Source organism: Panthera onca, chromosome E1 (genome assembly GCF_046562875.1).
Source record: "Panthera onca isolate mPanOnc1 chromosome E1, mPanOnc1 haplotype 2, whole genome shotgun sequence".
Lineage (NCBI taxonomy): Eukaryota > Metazoa > Chordata > Mammalia > Carnivora > Felidae > Panthera > Panthera onca.
Genome location: NC_138352.1, coordinates 37,257,226 through 37,280,371, shown reverse-complemented (window position 1 = coordinate 37,280,371; position 23,146 = coordinate 37,257,226). Strand labels below are relative to the sequence as shown.

At 45.8% G+C, this 23,146-nt stretch overlaps 2 protein-coding genes across 2 annotated transcripts in view; both read right to left on the bottom strand.

Annotated features, from left to right (window-relative positions):
- Positions 1-8,026, bottom strand: part of RHOT1 (ras homolog family member T1) — a 76,793-nt gene extending 68,767 nt beyond the window's left edge. Inside the window, exon 1 of the mRNA XM_078437484.2 lies at positions 7,913-8,026. The gene's annotated coding sequence lies outside the window, so the exon portion shown is untranslated. The remainder of the gene's footprint in view (positions 1-7,912) is intronic.
- RNF135 (ring finger protein 135) lies at positions 1,112-22,211 on the bottom strand. Its single transcript, XM_078437491.2, has 5 exons — positions 21,620-22,211; positions 16,124-16,267; positions 12,423-12,543; positions 8,819-8,908; positions 1,112-8,030 (listed from the first exon to the last, which is right to left on the bottom strand). Exons 1-5 carry the CDS (start codon positions 21,992-21,994, stop codon positions 7,501-7,503), a joined length of 1,260 nt encoding a protein of 419 aa, XP_078293617.2. The 5' UTR covers positions 21,995-22,211; the 3' UTR covers positions 1,112-7,500.
- Positions 22,212-23,146: the final 935 nt, after the last annotated feature.

Here is a 23,146-nt window from a genome sequence, read left to right as displayed (position 1 = left end):
GCTGAGAATACAAAGAAGGGAAAACGTGGTAACGATTATGAATTAATTTTTAGTACCATCATCTTTTGTACGATGTCAAAGTTAATTTAATAATTAGATCTTTAAAAAAATTTTTTTTAACATTTATTTATTTTTGAGAGACAGAGAGAGACAGAGCGTGAGTGGGGGAGGGGCAGAGAGAGAGGGAGACACAAAATCCGAAGCAGGCTCCAGGCTCTGAGCTGTCAGCACAGAGCCCGACGCAGGACTTGAACTCACAAACTGTGATATCATGACCTGAGCCGAAGTCAGATGCTTTACCGACTAAGCCACCCAGGCGCCCCAATAATTAGATCTTTTAAATAAAATTAATAGAAATATTTAGAAGAATAGCAATATGCTTTAATGGAGGCACTGATGTAGGATATTATGTTTATTCAGTCATTTAACAAGTAGTTATTGTCTCCAGGAGGTGTGAGGCTCTGAGCTAGGTGCTAGGGGCAAAGTACTGAACATCACTGATTTATTATGGGAGACAAGTGGTGGACCGGGTAGTTCATCTTTGGGCACCCTTCTTTCTTCTCACCAGAATCCTCCAAATCATTCTCCAGGTACCCAAACCTTTCAACCCCTTCCACAAAATAGGTGGCATCTCATAATCTTTTCCTTCCTTGGCCAAAACCAACAAGACTCGTGTGATGGTGTCCCATTCCTCCCGTCGTCAGCTCTTCCTACAGGGCACTGTTAACAAATGACCTCCCAAGCAACGCCATGCCTTAACCCAGCAAAAATGCAAATATCCCCAGAGAGCTCCTAGGAAAATGACCATGGTTTTAGCCTGAGTGGCCTTCCTGGTCACTCTTAGTACTAGTGGGTCTGCTTTTTAAGTTTATTTATTTATTTATTTAAAAAAAATTTTGGGGCGCCTGGGTGGCGCAGTCGGTTAAGCGTCCGACTTCAGCCAGGTCACGATCTCGCGGTCCGTGAGTTCGAGCCCCGCGTCGGGCTCTGGGCTGATGGCTCGGAGCCTGGAGCCTGTTTCCGATTCTGTGTCTCCCTCTCTCTCTGCCCCTCCCCCGTTCATGCTCTGTCTCTCTCTGTCCCAAAAATAAATTAAAAACGTTGAAAAAAAAAAAAATTTTATGTTTATTCATTTTTGAGAGACAGAAAGAGAGAGTGTGAGCAGGGGAGAGGGAGACTAAGACTCCGAAGCAGGCTCCAGGCTCTGAGCTGTCAGCACACAGCCTGAAGTGGGGCTGGATCCCACGAACCATGAGATCAGGACCTGAGCTGAAGTCGAACGCTTAAACTGACTGAACCACCCAGGCACCCTGCGCTGGGGGTATTTTCAATGGAGGAGTAACCTCTGATTTGTGTTTTCGGGGAAGCTCACATTAGCAGAATGAGAACAGATGGGAAGAGGGTTCTGACTAGAGACAGAGGGGCTCGGATTAAAATAATCTGGGAGAGAAGCGATTAGAGTCTGCGCCAGAGAAGATGCCGAGGGAAGAGGAGGGGCCAGAGCTGGAATGATTTGAGAAGGCAGAATCCAGTGTCACTACTTGGTGACTAATTGTGCAGAAGGTGGTGAAGAAAAGATCCTATGGTAACTCCAAGACATTGTGTCCTGACCAAAGGCATAAGGTTTTCTCCCCCAGGGCATGTTTGTTTTGAAATATAAAGGTGAAAAAGATTTCACCGGGCAGGGAAGGAAGACATAGTCTTCCAGACCGCATTAGCCCAATCTCTTAGAACCGGGTTTCCCAAAGTAGTGGAACAAGAGGTCATTGTAGATGGTGCAGGGACATTAGAAACAATGACCCCTGTGGCCAGAAAGTTTTTCCCCTTTTCTATTATGGTTTCTACCCTAATTAAGCCAAAATGAAAGCCTCAGGAAGTCTGTAACACGTGATAATCTCCTCTTGCAAGAGAGAGAGCACGCAAGCTAGTGACGAATCCCGGGATCAGAGCCCTAGAGGACAGAACCAGGCTAGTCACCTTGTTTTGTTTTCCTTGAAACATATATTTAGGGTTACCCCTTTATTTTAGACACATGACCCTGATTTCCATTTACGTAACTTTTTAAAAGTTTCCTTTTGAATCGCTTCTCGGCCTTTTGGCTAAGATCAACCATAAGGTTTCCTTTGGAAATGAATGTACCTGAGAGGGGTCAGTGAGTTGGTTTAGGAAAAAACATTAAGTAAAAAATGGTGCAGGAGATAATGCAAGGGTAACAAGAATCGTGGCACATAAAAGGCTGAAGCTTGGGAAACCCTGTCCTAAGAAAGCCTATGGCTGGCTAGGAAGGTAAATCCCAAATTGAAACAAATCTTTGGCCTAATCCTAAGTATGATTAAAGAAGATTGCACTCCTCTGGAAGGACAAACACTCATGTAATGATTAGGGTGGGTTTTTTTAATGTTTGTTTTGAGAAGGAGAGAGGGAGTGCGCAGGCATGCCTGGAGGAGGGGCAGAGAGAGAGAGAAAGAGAGAGGGAGAATCCCTAGCAGGCTCCACACTGTCAGCATGGAGCACGATGCAGGGCTCAAACCCACAAATGGTGAGATCATGACCTGAGCCAAAATCAAAAGTTAGATGCTTAATCAACTGAGCCACTCGGGCGTCCCAGTGATTAGGGTGTGTGTGTGTGTGTGTGTGTGTGTGTGTGTGTGTGTGTGTGTGTGTGTGTGTGTAAGATTTTATTTTTAAGTAATCTCTACACCCAACATGGGGCACGAACCCACAAACCCGAGATCAAGAGTCAGTTGCACACTCTGGTTTACTGACTGAACCAGCCAGATACCCATTGCGGTCATTAAGGTTTGAGCAATTACGAATGAGGATAAATTTGGGTTTGGGGCTGAGGGCTCAGGCAGAAGTGGGGGATGATGGAGCTGAGCACATACCAAGGAAGATTCTCCCTTCCTGTCAAAAGCCTCAAGTGCCCCTGGGGAAGGGATTTTTCCCTTGACCAAAGCAAGAGAGCCTGAAGTACCTCCAAAGAGCAGCATGTTGCATTTTGTGGTTTGTTTCTGCAATCAGCTAGGAAATAAAGTCTTCAAATTAAACTTTTCCAGAAAAAAAAGTATTTGAGGGAGGAAAAGAAAGAGACAGATAGATATAATTGTATTAGAGGTTGCTGTGACCCTAAGAAGGTGGTGGCTTCCTGCTTGGTAGGTGGTTCTTCCAGGAACCCAAAGCCCTGGACCCCAACAACAGACACACCAGTAGGTGTCTCACCAGCAGGTGAAGTGTGTGTGTGTGTGTGTGTGTGTGTGTGTGTGTGTGTGTGTGTGAGAGAGAGAGAGAGAGAGAGAGAGAGAGAAGTGGAGGGGAAGAGAGAGGAAGAGACAGAGGTGGCCCTTGTCACTGACATTACTGCCTTCTCCCTAACCCCTAGAAAAAAACAGAGACAAGTCTACAAGAAAACGTAAGTTTTTGAGAGAAACACCTGCAGAGAAGGTGAGACGCTGCCACAGGAGTCCCCAGTGCTCTGCTCATTAGCCTTTCCGTCCCCACAGGAAGTCTTTCCAGGTGGATCCCTGTGTGGATGATTCCTTCCCCCATGTGGCATAGATCCAAGTGAGAGGCCCTTCAGCCACTGGCATTTCAGCTTCATTATTTCTGTTCTGGAGGATTCTTGTTTTGTTTCGTTTGAGGAAGGGCACCACTTTTCACAGTGTCCTGGAAAGTTTATGCTGACAGAAAACTTGAGACAAAAGCAAAGAAGCAGAGTGCGAACCTTTATTCTTTACTTAAAAAATTTTTTTTAATTTTTTAATGTTTATTTACTTTTGGGAGAGACAGAGACAGAGAGAGGGGGGGTACAGAGTATGAGTGGGGGAGGGGCAGAGAGAGAGGAAGATACAGAATCCAAAGCAGCCTCCAGGCTCTGAGCTGTCAGCAGAGAGCCTGATGTGGGGCTCGAACTCACAGGACGTGAGATTATGACCTGAGCCGAAGTTGGATGCTCAACCAACTAAGTCACCCAGGTGCCTCTCTACTTCTTTTTTTTTTTTTAAGTGTTTATTTATTTTAGGACATAGAGATAGAGTGTGAGTGGGGGGAGGAACAGAGAGAGAGGGAGAGAGAGAGAATCCCAAGCAGGCTCCACACTGTCAGTGCAGAGCCCAACATGGGGTTCAAACTCACGAACCGTAAGCTCATGACCTGAGCCAAAGTCAAGAGTCGGAGGCTCAACCAACTGAGCCACCCAGGTGCCGCCCCCCCCAAAATTTTTTTTAATGTTTACTTTTGATGGGGGAGCTGGGGCAGAGAGAGGGAGACAGACGATACAAAGCAGGCTCCCCACTGTGAGCACAGAGCCAGATGTGGGGGCTCAAACTCATGAACTATGAGATCATGACCTGAGCTACACCCCAGAATCTTGGTACTTTTAAAGGGCAAATATCAAAGTGACTCTGGGTGAGAAGATAAAAGGTGAGTGATGCAGAAAGTGAAAACAGAAAGACCTTTAATGGTCAACTGGCACCAAGAGAGAGGCCCTGTCCCTTGCTCAGACAACCCAAGGCCAGTATACTGAGGATTACCACCACCAACAACCACACAAAAAAGAGCACCTCGTGGCTCTAGGGCTAGCTGTGTCCCATCAGACTGGAAGGCCAGGTCTCAGCACAGGACCTCATCAGAGGGTGTTAAGGTTAGAGACTTGACAGGGGAGAAACTGCCTGGTCCCTGCTCTGCCAGCTGACTGGCCCTGGACAAACCACTAACCCTGTCTGGGCCTCTGCTCCCTGGTTTGTGAAAAAGCAAATTAATAGAACATATAGAAGAATTTTGCTTGGCCCTGTTTTCGAGGATATGTACGTAAATTAAATGTGAGTCTCAAGATGTGAGAGGCCAAGGTGAATTAGAGGCTGCCATGATTCTGTCATTGTTGCTGTGGTTATCATTGTCCTGGCATTTTTCTAATTTCCTCACCTACTACTTTAATTTTTTCAGCAACCCTTTGAGGAAGATAAGGAAGGGCAAATAACTATTATTTCCATCTTACAGGAGAAAGAAGGGCTTAAATGCACTGCCAAGGGTTGCCTGGCTGGTTTGTGCAATGAGGCTTTCTGCTTAACCAAGTCCAGCAGAGTTGAATTTCCACATCTTCAAAATGGGTGCTAGTCCAGCTTGGGGTCCTACAGATGAATTGCAAGGAAAGTAAAGGGAGAGGGAGATATGTAGATTCAGAAACCTACAAGACAGATGGATCAGCAGCTAATGGGTAAGAGGGTTCTTTCTGGGGCTGATGAAAATGTTCTAAAGCTGGAATACAATCAGAGTTTCACAACTCCATAGTAAAGGTTGATTTGTACACTTTATTTTTTATTTTTTTAAAGATTTATTTATTTATTTATTTATTTATTTATTTATTTATTTAAGTAATCTCTACACCCAACATGGGGTTTGAACTCACAACCCCAAGATCAAGAGTTGCACACTCTTCCAACTGAGCCAGCCAGACACCCCGCTTTGTATACTTTCAATAGGTGAGTTTTATAGTATGTAAATTATATCTCAACAAAGCTGTTAAGAAAAAGACACATCTGGTTGTTTTTGTTGTTGTTGTTGTTGTTTAATGGGCACGACTCTTGTGGCCAGGGATGTTTATTTGGGTGCTAACACTATAAAGAAATTTAAGGAAGTGATTACTGTAAACGTCAGATTCCTTTCAAGCAGAGGAAGGACTGTGTGATCAGGACAAGGCACGTGAAGGAGCTTCTGGGGTGGGTAGGAAGGTTTTATTTCTTGACCTAAAGTGTACTTAATAAGGGTGTTTATAATAATTTGTTATATTCCACATGTATTATGGAGTTTTCTTTTATTTACCTTGAGAGTGAGGGGCAGAGAGAGAGAGAGAGGGAGAGAAAGAATCCCAAGTAGGCTCCACACTGTCAGTGCAGAGCCTAATGTGGGACTTGAACTCAGGAACCTGTGAGATCAAGACCTGAGCCGAAATCAAGAGCAGGACACTTAACCAACTGAGCCACCCAGGCACCCCTTTTATGGTTTTCTGTATCTGTTGTGTTATATAATAAAATGACTTTTAAAAATAGGGGAAACCAGGGCGCCTGGGTGGCTCAGTCGGTTAAGCGTCCAACTTCGGCTCAGGTCACGATCTCGCGGTCCGTGAGTTCGAGCCCTGCGTCGGGCTCTGGGCTGATGGCTCAGAGCCTGGAGCCTGCTTCCGATTCTGTGTCTCCTTCTCTCTCTGCCCCTCCCCCATTCATGCTCTGTCTCTCTCTGTCTCAAAAATAAATAAAAACGTTAAAAAAAAAAATAGGGGAAATCAAGAATGAAATGACACCCTATGCTGGCCAGACTGTCAGGTGTCCCCTATGATCCCCCACCTCCTGGTATTCCTGCCCTGTTTAATCCCTTCCCCTCGAGTGTGGGCAGGACTTGCAACTTGTTTTTAACCAACAGAATAAGGCAAAGGCAATAGGATGTATGTGGTTATGTGTATGTGATTATATTATACAAGATTTAAAGTCCATCTGGCTAGGAGATGTTCTGTTCCTTGTTGGCTTTGAGGACGTGAGGGGTACACTGCAGAGGCCCATGGAGTGAGGAACTGAGGGTGGTCCCCAGCCAACAGCCAGCAAGAAACTGAGGACCTCAGTCTGACAACCCAAGAGGAACTGAATATTACCAACCACCATGTGAGTCTGGAAGGAGATCCTTCCCCAGTTGAGCCTCAGATGACACCACAGTGCTGGGTCACACCTTGACTGCAGCTTGTGAGACCCCCCAAGCAGAGGCCTTGTCTCAACGGTGCCCTGACTCCTGGCACAGAAACTGTGCCTCACTCCTCACAGAAACTGTGAGGTGCTGTGTGTTGTTTAAAACCACTGCATTCATGGCCATGGTATTACACAGCAACTGATAATCTGCCCTGAGTTTGGGGGTCCCTCAAACCACTCTCAGGTTCAGTGATTCACTAGAAGCACCCAGAGAACTCAGCAAAGTGACTGTAGTCTTGGTTACAATTTATTACAGTGAAAGGATACAGATTAAAATCAGCAGTAGTAAAAGGCACAGCACACAGGGCAGGAGCCAAGAGATCAACTATCCTCTCCCTGCGGAGTCACAAGGACAAGGTTAATTCTCCTAGTGACAGTTAGCGACAGTGTGTGGCAATGTACAAGGGGTACTGCCAACCAGGGAAGCTCACCCCAGCCTTGGAGCCCAGGGCTTTTACTGGGGGTCAGGCACCCAGGCAGAGTCTCCAGCCCCTCCAGAGGTCAAGGTGATAGCTCCTGGCCCGAGGCCCTCAGGTAAACAGACACTCTTATCAGGCAGGATATCCCAAGGGCTCAGGGGTTACCTCCCAGGAGCCAGTCAAGGGTCAATGCTTTCTGGGGAATGTGCAGTTTCAATGTCCCAAGCCTACAGTTAGCCCTTTTCTGCTCACCCATTAACTCTGGAAGTGGGATCTTTGGGAAGTTGCCAGCTACTTGAAACCAGAGGGAGAAACCGGGAGATCACCATGTTTTAAGACCCAGGGAACCTTTACACCTTTACTGGCCTTATAGTCAGAGCGTTTCCAGGATTTAAGCCATACAGCCAGAAGGCAGGGTGCAGAGGGGAGGAGGCAGAGATGGGGCACTCGTACAGAAGTGTCTCCTGATTGGCCACCGAATAGAAGGCAAGTTTGCCCTCTTCCAGGTCCAGCCAGATGCCCACCACCTTAGGTCTGTCAGCGCCCAGGATGGTTTCCTTGACCATGTGCCATGCAGAGAGCTGGCCAGTCCCCTTCCACTCTACACACCAGGAGTCTTCGGTCCTTCCCAGGGTCTGGTTGCGCCTCATCCCCCAGGAGGCCACCCCAACTGCCCAGTTGTTGCAGTGCTGAGTGTCTACTTCCCAGTACTGCTGCCCTGAAGAAAAGGCCTGGGAACATAAGACCTGGCAGGTCACAAACCTCTCGTGGCTCCAGAGATGGGTCTGCGGACAGCGAGATACAGTCACCACCCGGCAGTCCTCGGACACCTCCAGACTACAGCAGTGGCTCCGAAGGTCAAAGGTCGGACTGATGGCCCCTGAGGAAAAGAACAAGGATATGATTAGCTCTCACCCTAAGAGCAAAATATAGCTTTGTAGCTTTTTTTTCTTTAAGTTTATTTATTTTTGAGAAAGAGAGAGAGAGAAAGAGACAAAGTGTGATTTGGGAAGGGGCAGAGAGAGAAGAGGAGACACAGAATCAGAAGCAGGCTCCAGGGTCTGAGCTGTCAGCACAAAGCCCAACGTGGGGCTGGAACTCCAGAATGGCAAGATCATGACCTGAGCCGAAGTCAGATGCCCAACCGACTGAGCCACCCAGACGCTTTGTATCTTTGAGTGTGATAAAGTTTACTTACACTGGCATTAAAATTGGTACCTCAACTTGCAGTCTTCTATCATGGTTCTAGTAACAATCCCCCCTTCACATCTTAACTTTTATTTCCCCACTTTAGCCTGGAATTTGGGAGTCTTCATCCCTTTTGTCTTTGTAATCAGCTCCCCTTTGAGCCGAAAACAGGCCCAGCAGCTGGGAGGTGGACTGACAGACCCCCAAGTTTTGTTTTGCTTTGTTTTGTTTTGTGTTGTGTTGTTTAATTCTTTTTTGAAAGAGAGGGAGGGAGCCCAAGTAGGGGAGAGGGGTGGAGAGAGAGAGAATCCTAAGCAGGCTCCACTCTGGGCACAGAGCCCAACACAGAACACGGGGCTCGATCCCACAACCCTGGGATTGTGACCTGAGCCAAAATCAGGTCAGGGTCGGACACTCCACCGACCAAGCCACCCAGGTGCCCCAGGCCAAAGCCAAGTTTTAAGCAGACTACATACTTACACTGAGCAAACCGGGAGGTCCTCGTGGGGGCAGGGTGACTGTGGTCAGGCAGCGGGCATGCAGAGGAAGATGGACCTTCTTGGAGTTCCACTAAGGAATCAAAACATTGGGAAGGGGAAAAAGTCTTATCAAAAAAAAAAAAAGGCAAATAGAATTATTCAAACATCGTGATCAGGGCACAGAACTTTTTTGTAGTGTCAGACTTGAATCAGACAGGACATCCAGCTCAGGTATTGATGTGGAAATGGTGGGGTTCAGAGCGAATGGTCAAGAAAGAATTCTTGAGACATTTTCAGTGCAAAAAGGTGGTTTCATTAAAGCTCGGGGACAGGACCCGTGGGCAGAAAGAGCTGTACGTGGGTTGTGAGGGGTGGCTGACTATATACCTTCAAGTTGGGAGGGGGTTAGGGATAGAGTAAGTCTCTAAGGAATTTTGGAAGCAAGGTTTGCAGGACCTTGAGAGACCTAGCTGTTGTTAGGAAAAAGTCATTACTGTCTAGCAAAACCTCAGTCATGAAACCCTTCAGATGTATTATCACGCTCCTTATGCTTGGAGGATGACTGCTAACATATAATTGGGGGGACAGAGATAAAGGAGGTTTCCAAAGGAATGTTAAATGTCCCATATGTTAAAGTAGACTTATAGGCTCCTGGAGGGTTGGGATAATGTTAAGCTAAGACTGCCTTTTGCCCCTAGCAAAGTGTCAGCATGGAGGCAGCTGAACTCCCAGAGGAAGGTCACTCTGCTTGTTTCAGGACTTGTCAGTGGGCTGTAAGTTACCTTTGTTTCCCAAATCATTAAAAAAAATCTTTTTTCAATGTTTATTTATTTTTGAGAGAGAGAGAGAGAGAGACAGAGCACGAGCAGGGGAGGGGCAGAGAGAAAGAGAGACACCGAATCAGAAGCAGGCTCTAGGCTCTGAGCTGTCAGCACAGAGCCCGACACCAGGCTCGAACTCACAGACTGTGAGATCATGACCTGAGCTGAAGTTGGATGCTTAACCGACTGAGCCACCCAGGCGCCCCATGTTTCCCACATCCTTATGTTCAGCCCCATGTTCTCACAGTGAGCTTTTTTTACTGCCTGTGTCCCTGGTAAGATTTAAGCTCCTTGCTGGTGTGAGAAGTAAGGGAGATGATTCATTTTCAGAAACACCAAATAGAAGCTGTGCTGTCTCATTAAAATAGGTTTACAACCTATTGGAAATATGTATGACCTCCCTCCCCATCCCCACCCCCCCCACACACACACACACCATGGAGTCCCAAACCCTTAGACACTTCACGTCCTGGTTCTTCTTCCCCTCTCCATTTCATGGGCTTATTTTCGCAGGCTTTGCAATGAGCATGCACCCAAGAACAAAGGGATGAGGGACTGAAAGTCTCTGCGTCACCTCAGGGAATGTACATTTGTTCCAATCAGACTACTTTTTGCCTGACATGGGCATAGGTGCCATCCGGGTAAGGCTGTAACCTCTGTAGTACTTAGCCAATGAGGAATCAGGGGAGGGACCTGCACGCCAGGAGATAAATTGTCTGCTGTAACTGCCCTGAGTGTGCCTGTCCATCAGACACCTGCTCTTGTAAGAACATTGATTAAAGCCTGGCTTCGCCATGCTCCAAGTCTCCATGTCCCTCCACTGATTGGGATGCTGGACTTATTTCTAACACTGGTAGAGACCTTGTTCATCTTTATGTTCTAAGCACCAAGCATAGTACCAGGCACATAGGAAGGGTTAGATGCACATGTATCAAATAAATTAGCTAATACTGTTTCAGGGCATCACTCTGACACCCAGAATATCCATGACCTCCCCACCAAATGCCATAAGTGCTTTAAAATGTTACTTTGTGTAAGTAAATTCTGAATGGGCACTCAAGAAACTACTACAAGCAGTTAACTGAAACTGCAATAGGCAAATTGGGCAAGGGTGGGAAGGAGACCTTCACTGTGTGCTTTTGTATTGTTTTGATTGCTGAATTAAAAATTTTAAATTTAACGCCAAAATTTAAACATTTTAATTAATTAATTACTTGATGATTTTATTTTTAAGTAATCTCTACACCCAACTTGGGCCTTGAACTCACAACCCCAAGATCAAGAGTCACCTGCTCCACCGACTGAGCCAGCCAGGTACTACTAAAATTCTGATTTTAAATTTATGTGAGTAAATAAGATCATTAAGGAACCTAATCTAAACTTAGGGGTGCACAGGAGCCAAGAGGACACTTATTTCTCAGATAATTGCTCTAACTGGTTTCCTTGAGAAACTTCTCCCAAGGGATCATGTTTCTCCACCTAAATACAAAATAACTTTCTGGAGCGCCTGGGTAGCTCAGTAGGTTAAGCTTCCGACTTTGGCTCAGGTCATGATCTTGTGGTTTGTGGGTTCAAGCCCCACATTGGGCCCTGTGCTGACAGCTCAGAGCCTGGAGCCTGCTTCGGATTATGTGTCTCCCTCTCTCTCTGCCCCTCACCCACTTATGCTCTCTCTCTCTCAAAAATAAATAAACATTTAAAAAAATTTTTTTTAGGAACACCTGGGTGGCTCAGTCAGTTAAGCGTCTGACTTCAGCTCAGGTCATGATCTCAAGGCTTGTGAGTTCAAGCCCCGCATCCGGCTCTGTGCTCACAGCTCAGAGCCTGGAGCCTCTTCAGATTCTGGGTCTTTCTCTCTCTCTCTGCCCCTCCCCAACTCACGCTCTGTCTCTCTCTGTCTCTCAAAAATAAATAAACATTAAAAAAATTTTTTTTAATTTTTTAAAATAACTTTTTAAGCAGAGCAAGATCATTTGAATATAAAAGTCGTTATAAGAGACATGTCCCTAAAGCATATAAAGCTGGCAGTGGCCAGACCAGGAGGCAGAAGAGAGGGAGCCCAGAGCTAATGTCTAAGGGACAGGCGTGAACTAACAGTTCTTCAGTCATGACTAGGGTTACAACAGAGAATGTACAAAGTCAAACAGAAAGGTTCCTTTCTATGTTTTTACTGTTTATTATTAGCACGCTCACCAGAGATGATATGTTAATAGAACTTATCAAGGATGATTTACAAAATCGTATGCTTTGTTATCAAAGATATTTAATAGTTAAACATAAAAAGCAGCTTATTTCCTTTTTTTAATTTTTTAAAAAAGTTTATTTATTTATTTTGAGAGAGACAGAAACAGCACAAGTAGAGGAGGGGCAGAGAGAGAGGGAGACAGAGCGCGACAGCATGACCTGAGCTGAAACCAAGAGTTGGTCACTCAAACGACTGACCCACCCAGACCCCCCAAAAAAACAGCCTATTTCTGAATCTCCTCAGGTAGATAACACAGATGAGCAGTAAGCTAGCAAAATCAGGTCTAGGTTCTGGATGTATAGGTCTCAGAAAATGAGTTTCTATTTTTTAAAGGCCTGTGTTACATCATACCGCCAGTCATACCCAAAAAACATATCCAGCCACAAAAACACCTCAGCCCACTCTTTCCTCATTTACAGCAGCACAGGAATAACACAGCTGGGCTCTGGGATCCTATCCCCCAAAAACAAAGCCCTGGAACACTCTGTCATTTCCCCCAACTTCCATATTTAATACTCCACAAAATAAAATCACCTTACCCTGTGGTTGTTCTTCAAGGGCCTCTTTCCATGTCAAGTTTTCCCGTAATTTTTCCCGGATTTCTTCTAAGTCATGCAGAATGTCTCTCAGTTTTCTCTCGGGTGTGTGGGGAGTCACAAGCTTTGAAGAAACCAAGGAAAGACTATTGATGAATCATCCAAAATAAATTAATTAATTCAAGTCTCTTAAGGTATGCATCAAATAGCATATTCTGATTCTGCCGTCTCTAATTCTCTATGTGCCCCCTCACAAATTTTTAAAAACATAATTAGGCCCTCAGACCACATGCCTTGAAAGGAATCTGGAAGAATACAAAGGGCAGCAAAAATATTAAAGAGTGGTTATTTCTGGGTGGTGGGGTTATGGGTGATGTTCATTTTCTTTGTTTTTAAAAAAATTTTTTAATGTTTATTTATTTTTGAGAGAGAGAGAGAGAGGAAGAATAGGGGAGAAGCAAACAGAAAGGGAGAAATAGAATCTGAAACAGGCTCTAGGCTCTGAGCCATCAACACAGACCCTGACACGGGACTCAAACTCACGAACCACGAGATCATGACCTGAGCAGAAGTTGGACGCTTAATCGACTGAGCCACCCAGGCGCCCCTCATTTGCTTTCTTTAAACTGCTTGTGTATTTTCTAGTATTTTCTACAATAAACATGGATTTCTTAAGTAATATTAAAAAAAGTATTAAAATTTGTAAGCCCATCCTATAGGGGCTTTACAAAATAAATAATACAGATAGTCACCAAGATAAGCTTCAGAGGCCAGAATAATCTTCTCCAAGAGGCTACCATTATATCATCTCTCTTCTCAAGAGCCAGCATAGACATGTTGCCGCCATCCAGGTCCTCCCAGCTCTCTCAGGCCTCTAATCTATGCTCCCTGATTGTCTTTAACCTGTCATTCCCCAACACAGCCTCCCATTTGCTCCCACCTTCCCACCTTTGGTCCCTGACTTTCCTTCCCAACTTTGCATATCCTATTTGCATATCCCACTCTTCTTACCACTCATAAAGTAGCAGGCCCATTGGACTGAGTACTTTCCACGGCTTACTTCTAATTTTTAAAACAACCTTCCAAGGTGGGTTTGCTATTCCCATTTAAAAAAAAGAAGTTACTGGGGCGCCTGGGTGGCTCAGTCGGTTAAGCGTCCGACTTCAGCCAGGTCACGATCTCGCGGTCCGTGAGTTCGAGCCCCGCGTCAGGCTCTGGGCTGATGGCTCGGAGCCTGGAGCCTGTTTCCGATTCTGTGTCTCCCTCTCTCTCTGCCCCTCCCCCGTTCATGCTCTGTCTCTCTCTGTCCCAAAAATAAATAAAAAACGTTGAAAAAAAATTTTAATAAAAAAAGAAGTTACATCACTCATATGAGGCCTTTAAGACATAGAACAGATGAACGTAAGAGAAAGAAATCGAAAATAATATAAAAACAGGGAGGGGGACAAAACAGAAGAGACTCATAAATATGGAGAACAAACTGAGGGTTACAGGAGGGGTTGTGGGAGGGGGGATGGGCTAAATGGGTAGGGGGCATTAAGGAATCTACTCCTGAAATCATTGTTGCACTATATGCTAACTAATTTGGATGTAAATTTAAAAAATAAAATTTAAAAAAATAATAATAATAAATACAAAAAGAAGTTACAGTTACACCTCATGGAGGTGAACTAAATTGCCACAGTGAATTTTATCGACCTGCATTTTCCCATCACTTGAGCACTTTTTTTTAATGTTTATTTATTTTTTTGAGAGAGAGAGAGAGAGAGAGAGAGAGAGAGAGAGACAGAGACAGAGCATTAGCAGGGGAGTGGCAGAAAAAGAGGGAGACACAGAATCCGAAGCAGGTTCCAGGCTCCGGGCTGTCAACAAAGAGTCCAATGAAGGGCTTGAGCCCATGAACCACGAGATCATGACCTGAGCTGAAGTCAGATGCTTAACCAACTGAGCCACCCAGGAGCCCCTACTTGAGCGCTTTTTTATACCAGAGCTCTTTTTGCCCAAGGTCAGAATACAAGCCAGCAGCAATGCCAAGGGGGAAAGTCAGACCCTCAGGCTTTTCTCCCCCCAACACCTTGCATCCCTGAAGACCCGTGTATTCACTCCTTCAATGAGCATCTGTTGAACACCTAACTATGTGTCCAGCACTGTGGTAGGCCTGGGGATACAAGAGTGAACAAAAGAACAAAAGCCATCAAGGTCTCTACCCTAATGAAGCTTAGAGTCCAGGGTAGGGGAAGTGGGAGAACAAACAGGAATAAATTATGGCACCAATCATTATCAAGTTCCAACTTGTGATAACTGTTACAAATGAAGTCATAAGGGCCTCTCTAACAGGGAGACTTGTTCGAGGAAATCAGTGAAGGTTTCTCCCGGAAAGTGATGATCTAGCTGGGTCTGAAGGATGAGCAGGCATTACCTAGGTGGCAGGGTGAAAGAAGAACATTCCATGGAGCGCACCCTGCTGGTGGGAAGAAGCACAACACCCTGGAGGTACTGATGTGGGCCACGGTGGCTGCAGCTTGAAGAGCCCCAGGGTGAGGAGGGTGAGGGGACCCAGATGGAAAGAGACAGGAAAGGGAGACAAGGGCAGGAGTCCCACAGGTCCCTGTTGGTTCTGTGAGGACTGCTGGGATTTGAGTCTTAATCCCCCACAAACAGATGGCGCTGGAGATGTTGTAAATCAGATTTGTGTTTGAGAGGACCATGAGGAGAGCAGACCAGTGCGAACAGAGTGGAGTAATTAATTATTGCAGCAATCCAGGCAAGAAATGATCAGAGGCTTTGATCAGAGATGTCTCCAGAAAGCTCAAGAGTAGTCAATAGATTCTAGGGATGTTTAGGCTGGTGAGGGAAGGGGTGACATGATTCCCAGGTTTCTGGCTTGTGCACTTAGAAGGATATAACAGGCCCAGTCATTGAGATGGAAACAGTTTGGGACATTTTTTTATAAGTTTATTTATTTATTTTTGAAGCGGGGAGGGGCAGAGAGAGAGAAGCGGACAGAGGATCCGAAGCAGGCTCTGTGCTGTGCTTAACCAACTGAGCCACCCAGGCACCCCAGTTTGGGGCACTTTAAGTACGGTGTACCTTTGAGATACCAAGAGGAAAAGGTGAGAAGGAAGATATCAGACCATAGCTCAGAGAAAGGTCCAGGCTGGAGCTACGGTGTTCACAGGGTGGTAATTAAAGCCATGGTGTGGGAAAGACCACACAGGGGGAAGAAAAAGCAATGTACAAGTCAGCCTTGAGGAATCTGGGCACTTCATTGCTGAGGAGAGGAAAAGAGAGTGAGCCTGCAAGACAGATGGAGAAGATGCCAGCCAGAGAGAAACAGGAGAAGGTCAGAACAATCCTGTCCTAGAAGCTGAGGAAGCTTCAGGAATGAAGGTGTGGCCAAAGACTGCTGAAAGGTCAGTGAAGATGAGGACGAGACTATCTGCAGGATTTGCACAGAGGTCACTGGGGATCTCAGAGCTGGTTAGGTACAGGGCTAAGGATGGAACCTGACCCACCAGAAGCTCCCCCGCCTTGCCTCCAGCATTCCACGCTTCTGCTCAAACATGTTTGACAGTAGGAAAATGGTAACAGATGAAGACTTACTGCATCCTTCAACTTCCAAACACGTTCATGTTGCTCCAATTGGAAGCTGTCCCTAGCCCTGCCCCCAGCACACCCTTTCCCCCTCCTGGCTGGGTGCCTACCAAGCTCTGGGTGCTCCCTTCATTGTCTGGTCCGGGCTCCGGGAGGTGTGTCTGACTCTGAAGACTTCTGACAAGGTCTACAAGCTGTTCCACCAACTCTTCCAGCTCATGCCCAGCTTCTGTGATGCTCTTCTGTGCCGCCGCCTTTAAAAGAACAAAGAAGAACACAAAGCTGGACCAGGAAGCAGCTCCAGACAGGGAAGTTGTAAACACCGGATAAAGGAAGCAGGCAAGTAGGTGACGAAGATGTCCAGAGGACAAGGAGGTACACTTCCTAGACCTTTTGCGTGCCTACTGATCATTTGGCGGCCATAACAGGGAAACAGAGACCATCCACAGGAGTGGGGGGGGGGGGGGGTGAGAGTGAAGTGTGAAGGGATGAGAGGGGTCATTCTGCAGAGGAGGTCAGAGAGGAAATGGAGAGCCTGGAGATTTGGCAGGGTGGGTGCAGCCAGCAAGGTGACAGGGGCAGTGGAAGGAATCAAACTAGAGAGGTTTAAGGTCCAGTGTCACCAGAATCATCCTGTGTCCTTACCACTCCTTTCAAGGTAAAAGTGACCCTTCCTCCTTCTCCTCTTAAACGGTGCAGAGACTCAACCTAACTGATCATTGTGCAGGGATTGAGGAAACTTTCAAGTGATGCACAGATGTAAGCTCCTTTTGTTTGGTTATTGATGTCCTGTACATTTTTAAAAATTTTTAATGTTTATTTACTTTTGAGAGAGAGAGAGACAGAGCACAAGCAAGGGAGGGGCAGAGAGAGAGGGAGACATAGAATCTGAAGCACGCTCCAGTGCAGAGCCCAACGCGGGGATTGAACCCATGAACCGTGATATCATGATCTGAGCCGAAGTCAGACGCTTACCTCACTGAGCCACCCAGGCACCCCTGACGCCCTATACATTTAAGGCAACATTCAAACTAGAGCGCTAAACAACCCCACTTAAAGACCTTGATTTGCTCAGCGGCCTGGCTGGGAGTGGAAGTAAGTTCTGCAGCCAACATTCTGGAACAACCTCAAGACCCTCATCAGAGGCAGGATGGGCTCAGACTTCAAAGGATGAAGTCTGGAATTGCATTCCCTCCACAAGGGGTCCTATGTCAAGTCACAGAAATACACAGTGTTCATCATCCAACTGTCAATAAACCAGTTTTTATAACTTTGTTCTGATACTTTTCTTTTTTAAATCATGTTGGAACCTCAAAATCTGAAATTAACCCAGGACCTTCTGCATCTCCAAGAAGCCTGACATCCCTCTGGGGCACCTGGGTGGCTCAGTCTGTTAAGTGTCCAATTCTTTACTTCAGCTCAGGTTATGATCTCATGGTCATGAGATTGAGCCCCACGTCGGACTCTGCACTGACAGCACAGAGCCTGCTTGGGATTCTCTCTCCCCCTCTCTCTGTCCCTCTCCACTCACATGCTTTCTCTCTCTCAAAATAAATAAACATATAAATATAAACATATAAATAAAAATATAAATATAAATATAAATATAAATATAAATATAAATATAAATATAAATATAAATATAAATATAAATATAAATATAAATATACTTTGTGTTCCCTCCACATAGAAACATCACAGAACAGACACTGTCAAAAGCAATTATGTCAGAACTCTGGAAAAGGCTCAGAGGGAAATTTATAACTGTAAATTCCTGCATTAAAAAAGAAGAAGGATCTCAAATCAATCACTTACATTTATTTATACCTTGAGGAACCAGGGGAAAAAAAAGGGCAAACCAAACCCAAAGCTAACAGAAGGAAGGAAATAATAAAGATTATGGGAGATAAATAAAATGGAGAATGTAAAACCAATAGAGATATGAATGAAACAAAAGTTGGTTCTTTGAAAAAAATCAACAAACTGACTAATCTTTAGCTAGACTGATAAAGAAAAAGAAAGACGAAACATAAATGACCAAAATCAGAAAGAAAGCAAAGTGGAGACATTACTACTGACCTTACAGAATAAAATTTAAGAGAATATTATGAACTTATTATGCCAACAAATTAGATAACTTACATGAAATGGATAAACTCCTAGAAACACAAATTACCTAAACTGACTTAAAAATAAACAGAAAAATGTCAACAGAGGTATAACAAATAAAGAGATTGAATCAGTAATCAAAATCCCAACAAAGAAAAATCTAGGACCAGATGGCTTCACTGGTGAATTCTACCAAATGCTTAAAGAAGAATTAACAAGAGTCCTTCTCAAAGTCTTCCAAAACATAGAAGAGGAGGGAATGTTTCCTAACTCCTCAGTGAGGCCAGTATAACCCTGTTGCCAAAGCTAGACAAACACATCACAAGAAAATCACAGACCAATAGCCCTTAACAAAATACTAGCAAACTAAGTCCAGCGGCGTATTAAAAGAATAATACACCATGATCAAGTGGAATTTATCCCAGGAGTGCAAAGTGGTACAACTTAAGAAAAACAACCAGTGTGATATACCACATTAATAGAATGAAGGGATAAAAACTACATAATCTTTTCATTTGATGCAGACAAGGCATTTGACAAAATCCAACACCCTTTCATGATTAAAACACTCAGAAAACCAGGAATAGAAAGGAAATTCCTCAACATAATAAAGGGAGTTTATGAGAAATCCACAACAAACATCACACTCAATGGTGAAAGACTAAGAGTGGGACTAAGGCTCTAAGAGCGGGAACAAAACAAGCATGCTTGATTGCACCTCTGCTACCTGACATTGTACTGGAAATTTTAGCCGGAGCAATTAGACAAGAAATAAAAGGCACCTATCGGGTGCCTGGGTGGCTCAGTGGGTTAAGCACCTGGCTCTTGATTTCGGCTCAGGTCATGATCTCACAGTTCTTGAGGTTGAGCCCCATGTCTAGCTGTGAGCTGACAGTACAGAGCCTGCTTGGGATTCTCTGTCTCCCTCTCCCTCTGCCACTCCCCTGTGCATGCACCTGTGTGCTCGCTCACTCTCTCTCAAAAAGAAACATTAAAAAAAAAAAAAAAGAAAGAAACAAAAGGCATCCCAACTGGAAAAGAAGAAAAGATGCTCTCTACTCACATGACATGATCTTATAAATAAACTCCTAAAGATCTTATAAATAAAATACACAAGAAAGCTACTAGAGCTAGTAAACGAATTCAGCAACGTTGAAAGGCGCAAGATCAGCACACAAAAAATAGTGTTTTTATACCCCTGCAGTGAGCAATCAAAAAAAGAAATTAAGAACCCAACTGCATGTATAACAGTACCTGAAAGGACGAAAATACCTAGGAATATATTTAACCAAGGAGATGAAATAACTTCTATTTTTGAAAACTACAGAGCATCACTGAAAGAAAGTTAAGAAGACCTAAATAAATGGAAACACATTCCATGTTTTTGGAAGAAGACTTAATATTGTTAAAGATGTCATACTCAACACAATCCCTCTCAAAATTCCAACAGCCTTGTTTGCAGAATGATAACATCAATTTTCAAATTCATATGGAATTGCAGGGAGAGCCAGAACAATCTTGAAAAAGAACAGGGTCAGACAGACTTACACTTCCTGATTTCAAAATTTATTACAAAACTATATTAATCAAAACAATGTGGTACTGACATAGGGATAGATTCCCCCGCCCCCCAAAAAAACCCAATGGACTAGAATTAGGAGTCTAGCAATAAACCCATTCATCTATGGCCAACTGATTTTTTATGAGGGTTCCAAGTTCACTCAATGGAGAAAAACACTCTCTTCAACAAACGGTATTGGGACAGCTAGATTTTCACATGCAACAGAATAAAGTTGGACCCCTACCTCATGCCAATAGAAAGACAAACTCAGAATGGGTCAGCGACCTCAAAACAAGCCTTATTACCATAAAACTCTCAGGAGAACATACGGGGATAAATCTTCGTTAACTCAGAATTTGGTGGTGCATTTAGATATGACACCAGAAACAAGAACAATAAAAGAATAGATACACTGGACATCAGCAAAACTTAAAATGTGTGTGCATCAAGGGACATTAGCAAGAAAGTAAAAAGGCAACCCACGAGATGGGGGAATATATTTGCAAGTCATATACCTGATAAGGGCTTATATCCGGAATTTATAAAGAATTGCTAACACTCCACAAGAAAAAGACAACCCAATTTTTTTTAAGTTATTTATTTATTTTGAGACAGAGTGTGTGTGAGCAGGGGAGGGGCAGAGAAAGAGGGAGAGAAAAAGAATCCCAAGCTGTAAGCACAGAGCCCGACCCCAGGCTTGAACTCACAAACTGTGAGATCTTGATGTGAGCTTTAACCGGGTCCAGCGCTTAACTGACTGAGCCACCCAGGCGCCCAAAGACAACCCAATTAAAAACAAAAACAAAAACAAAAAACAGTCAAAGGACCTGAATAAACATTTCTCCAACGAAGATACATAAATTAGCAATAAGCCCATGAAAAGATGATCAGTCAACATCATTAATCATTCGGGAAATGCAGATCCCACTAGGACTTCATGCCTAACAGGAAAGGTATACTAAAAACAAAGTGGCAGGAGGGAGAGGGGAATAAAAATAAAATGAAAAATAACAAATGTTGTTATTTTGCCAACAAATGTTGGCAAGGATGTGGAAACATCAGGATGTTGCCAATGGAATGTAAAATGTTGCTGCTGTAGAAAATGGTTTGGCTGTGTTCCTCAGTAAGTTCAACAGAATTCCCGTACAAACCCGCAAGTCCACTCCTAGGTATTTACCCAAAAGAACGGAGAAGAAGGGCTGGGTTACTTGGACACCAATGTTCAGTGCATCACGACTCACAATAATCAGAAGGTAGAAACAATCCAAGCGGCCATCCGTGTACAAATGGATAAACAAAATGTGGTCCATACACGCAATGGAATATTATTCAGCCACAAAAAGGAGTAAGATTCAGGTGCACGCTACAACATGAAGGAACCCTGAAAACACTACGGGAAGTGGAAAGAGCCAGACACAAGGGGACAAATATTATATGATCCCACGTATATGAAATACCTAGAGTAGGCAAATGATAGAGACAAAAAACAGACCAGACGTTACCAGGAACTGCAGGGAGATGGAATGAGAAGTTACTGCTTAAGGGGTGCCAGAGTGTTTGTGGTGCTGACATTCTGGAAACAGAAAGTGATAGTTGCCCATCACTGTGGATATAACTAACGCCACTGAACTGTACATTTTTTAAAAATGGTTAGACGGACCGGTCTTGGGCTGAATCTTACCCCAGTATAAAAATGTTCAAAGAGACAGACTGCGGAAAGACTGGAAAGAAGTGGCAACGTGCTGAGGAGCAGCTAGAGCGGCCGGGCTGTCAGGAGGCGGCTTTTTCCCAGCGTGCGTATACTTGTCCGCACTGCCCCGAGAGCGGGAGGGCCCAGGGTGAGAGCAGGCGGGCCGGGGCAGAGGGGAGAGCGGGGGGCCGCGGGCAGGCGCGCGGGGCCGAGGGGCGCGACGGCGGCGCGGGTCCGCCTCCCTACCGGCAGCTGGGCGGCGCGGCGCGGGGGCGGGCGCGCGGGCTCGGGCGCGACGCCGGCGGCGGCTCCCCGGGCGGGAGCGGCGCCGGGGGCCTCCTTCAGCTCGCGCAGCGCCCGGCTGTACTTGTCGGCCAGCTCCTGCAGCAGCGTGTTCTTCCGCAGCTGCGGAGGCTGCGCGGCGCCCTCGCGGCAGGTGGGGCAGGAGCGCCGGCGGCCGGGGCTGCCGGCGGCCCACAGGCCCTTCAGGCAGTCGCGGCAGAAGCTGTGGCCGCAGGGCAGGGTGGCGGGCCAGGCGAGCAGCCCTTGACAGATGATGCAGCCCAGGTCGTCCTCGGCCAGCCACACGGGGATGGCCAGGCCGGGGTCCAGGCCCGCCATGGTGACCAGGCCGCCCCCAGACGCCGGGCCGCGGAAGTCGGGGCCGCGTCGGGGACCGCCCGCCCGTGTCGTCGTCTCCTTCCGCTGCTCCCTCGACCTTCCACTCCCCGCCTGGGTCCACCCATTTTTCCTGACTTCGGTCCCGCTGAGAGCGGACCTCGGCCCTCCCCCGCCCAGCGAGCGGCGCCCTAGGGCCGAGCTGGCCTGAGTCACAGCCACCTGCGCGTGGAGATCAGCTCCTCCCGAGCGCTAGGAAACGCTGATGTCCTAGAGACCCTTTAGCTTGATGCCTGCCCCGCCACTCCCCCCCCACCCCCACCCAGGCCCGTTAAAACGTAACCCCGACAACTCTTGCGAGAAGAAAGAGAGGGTTCGAGTCAAGAACTTGTTTGTGAGAATGCACCCACTGGATGTCATCCAGCCTCCAAGTAGTAAAGAATTAAAGACTACCCGGTGCACATTTTAAAGAGCTGGGGAGCTCTTTAAAAATACCGATGTTGGGGCTCCACTCCCAAAGAGTCTGATTTCATCGTCTAGGGGGAAGCTCGGCGCCGGCGCCGGTATTCTTAAAAACCTCCCCGAGATGATTCTAACGCTCAAAGTTGAGTGACCCCTAGCGATTTTCAAATCGCTATTGCAATGCAGAACTGTGCCGCTGGCTCCGTACCGCTCCCTGCTGGCTGAAAGCACATTACCCAACAGGCATCCGGACCAAAATTCTAGAAAGCCTGTTTTCTTGAGGTAGCGCGCTTGGGCCTTGTTTGGGCTTACTCGCTTCCTTGGCTCCTCTTATTCCAGTTCCAGGCTCATTGCAACAAGAAGACGTTGGAGCTGGAAGAGCATCAAATCCTCCCCCAAACACAAAGGAACTTTCAGGTTTACACGGCAATGATTGAGTGCCAGAGACCAGAACCCCCATCTCTGATTTGTTGAAATGAGCTAACAGTGTCTCATATTTTACCTCACCCCATCTCGCCAGGTCCCAAAGTAGGTACGAGATAATACAAATTTGTGGCTATTTCCTGTACCGGAAGTGACAAGTAGTAGTCAATAGAACTACATACTAGGCCACTCATGGAAGTTTCCAGCTCTTTCCAGCACCTGCTGGGATTAACACTTCTCTGACCCACTTGAAACATGCAGAGTACTTGT

Excerpts from the sequence above, each read along its gene's own strand:
- RNF135 (XM_078437491.2), bottom strand. The coding sequence starts at position 21,994 with ATGGCGGGCCTGGACCCCGGCCTGGCCATCCCCGTGTGGCTGGCCGAG. Across the intron at positions 8,909-12,422 it reads CCTTGAAGAACAACCACAGG|TGGAACTCCAAGAAGGTCCA; the intron begins GTAAGGTGATTT and ends TTGATTCCTTAG. Across the intron at positions 8,031-8,818 it reads GACCTCCCGGTTTGCTCAGT|GGGCCATCAGTCCGACCTTT; the intron begins GTAAGTATGTAG and ends TCTTTTCCTCAG.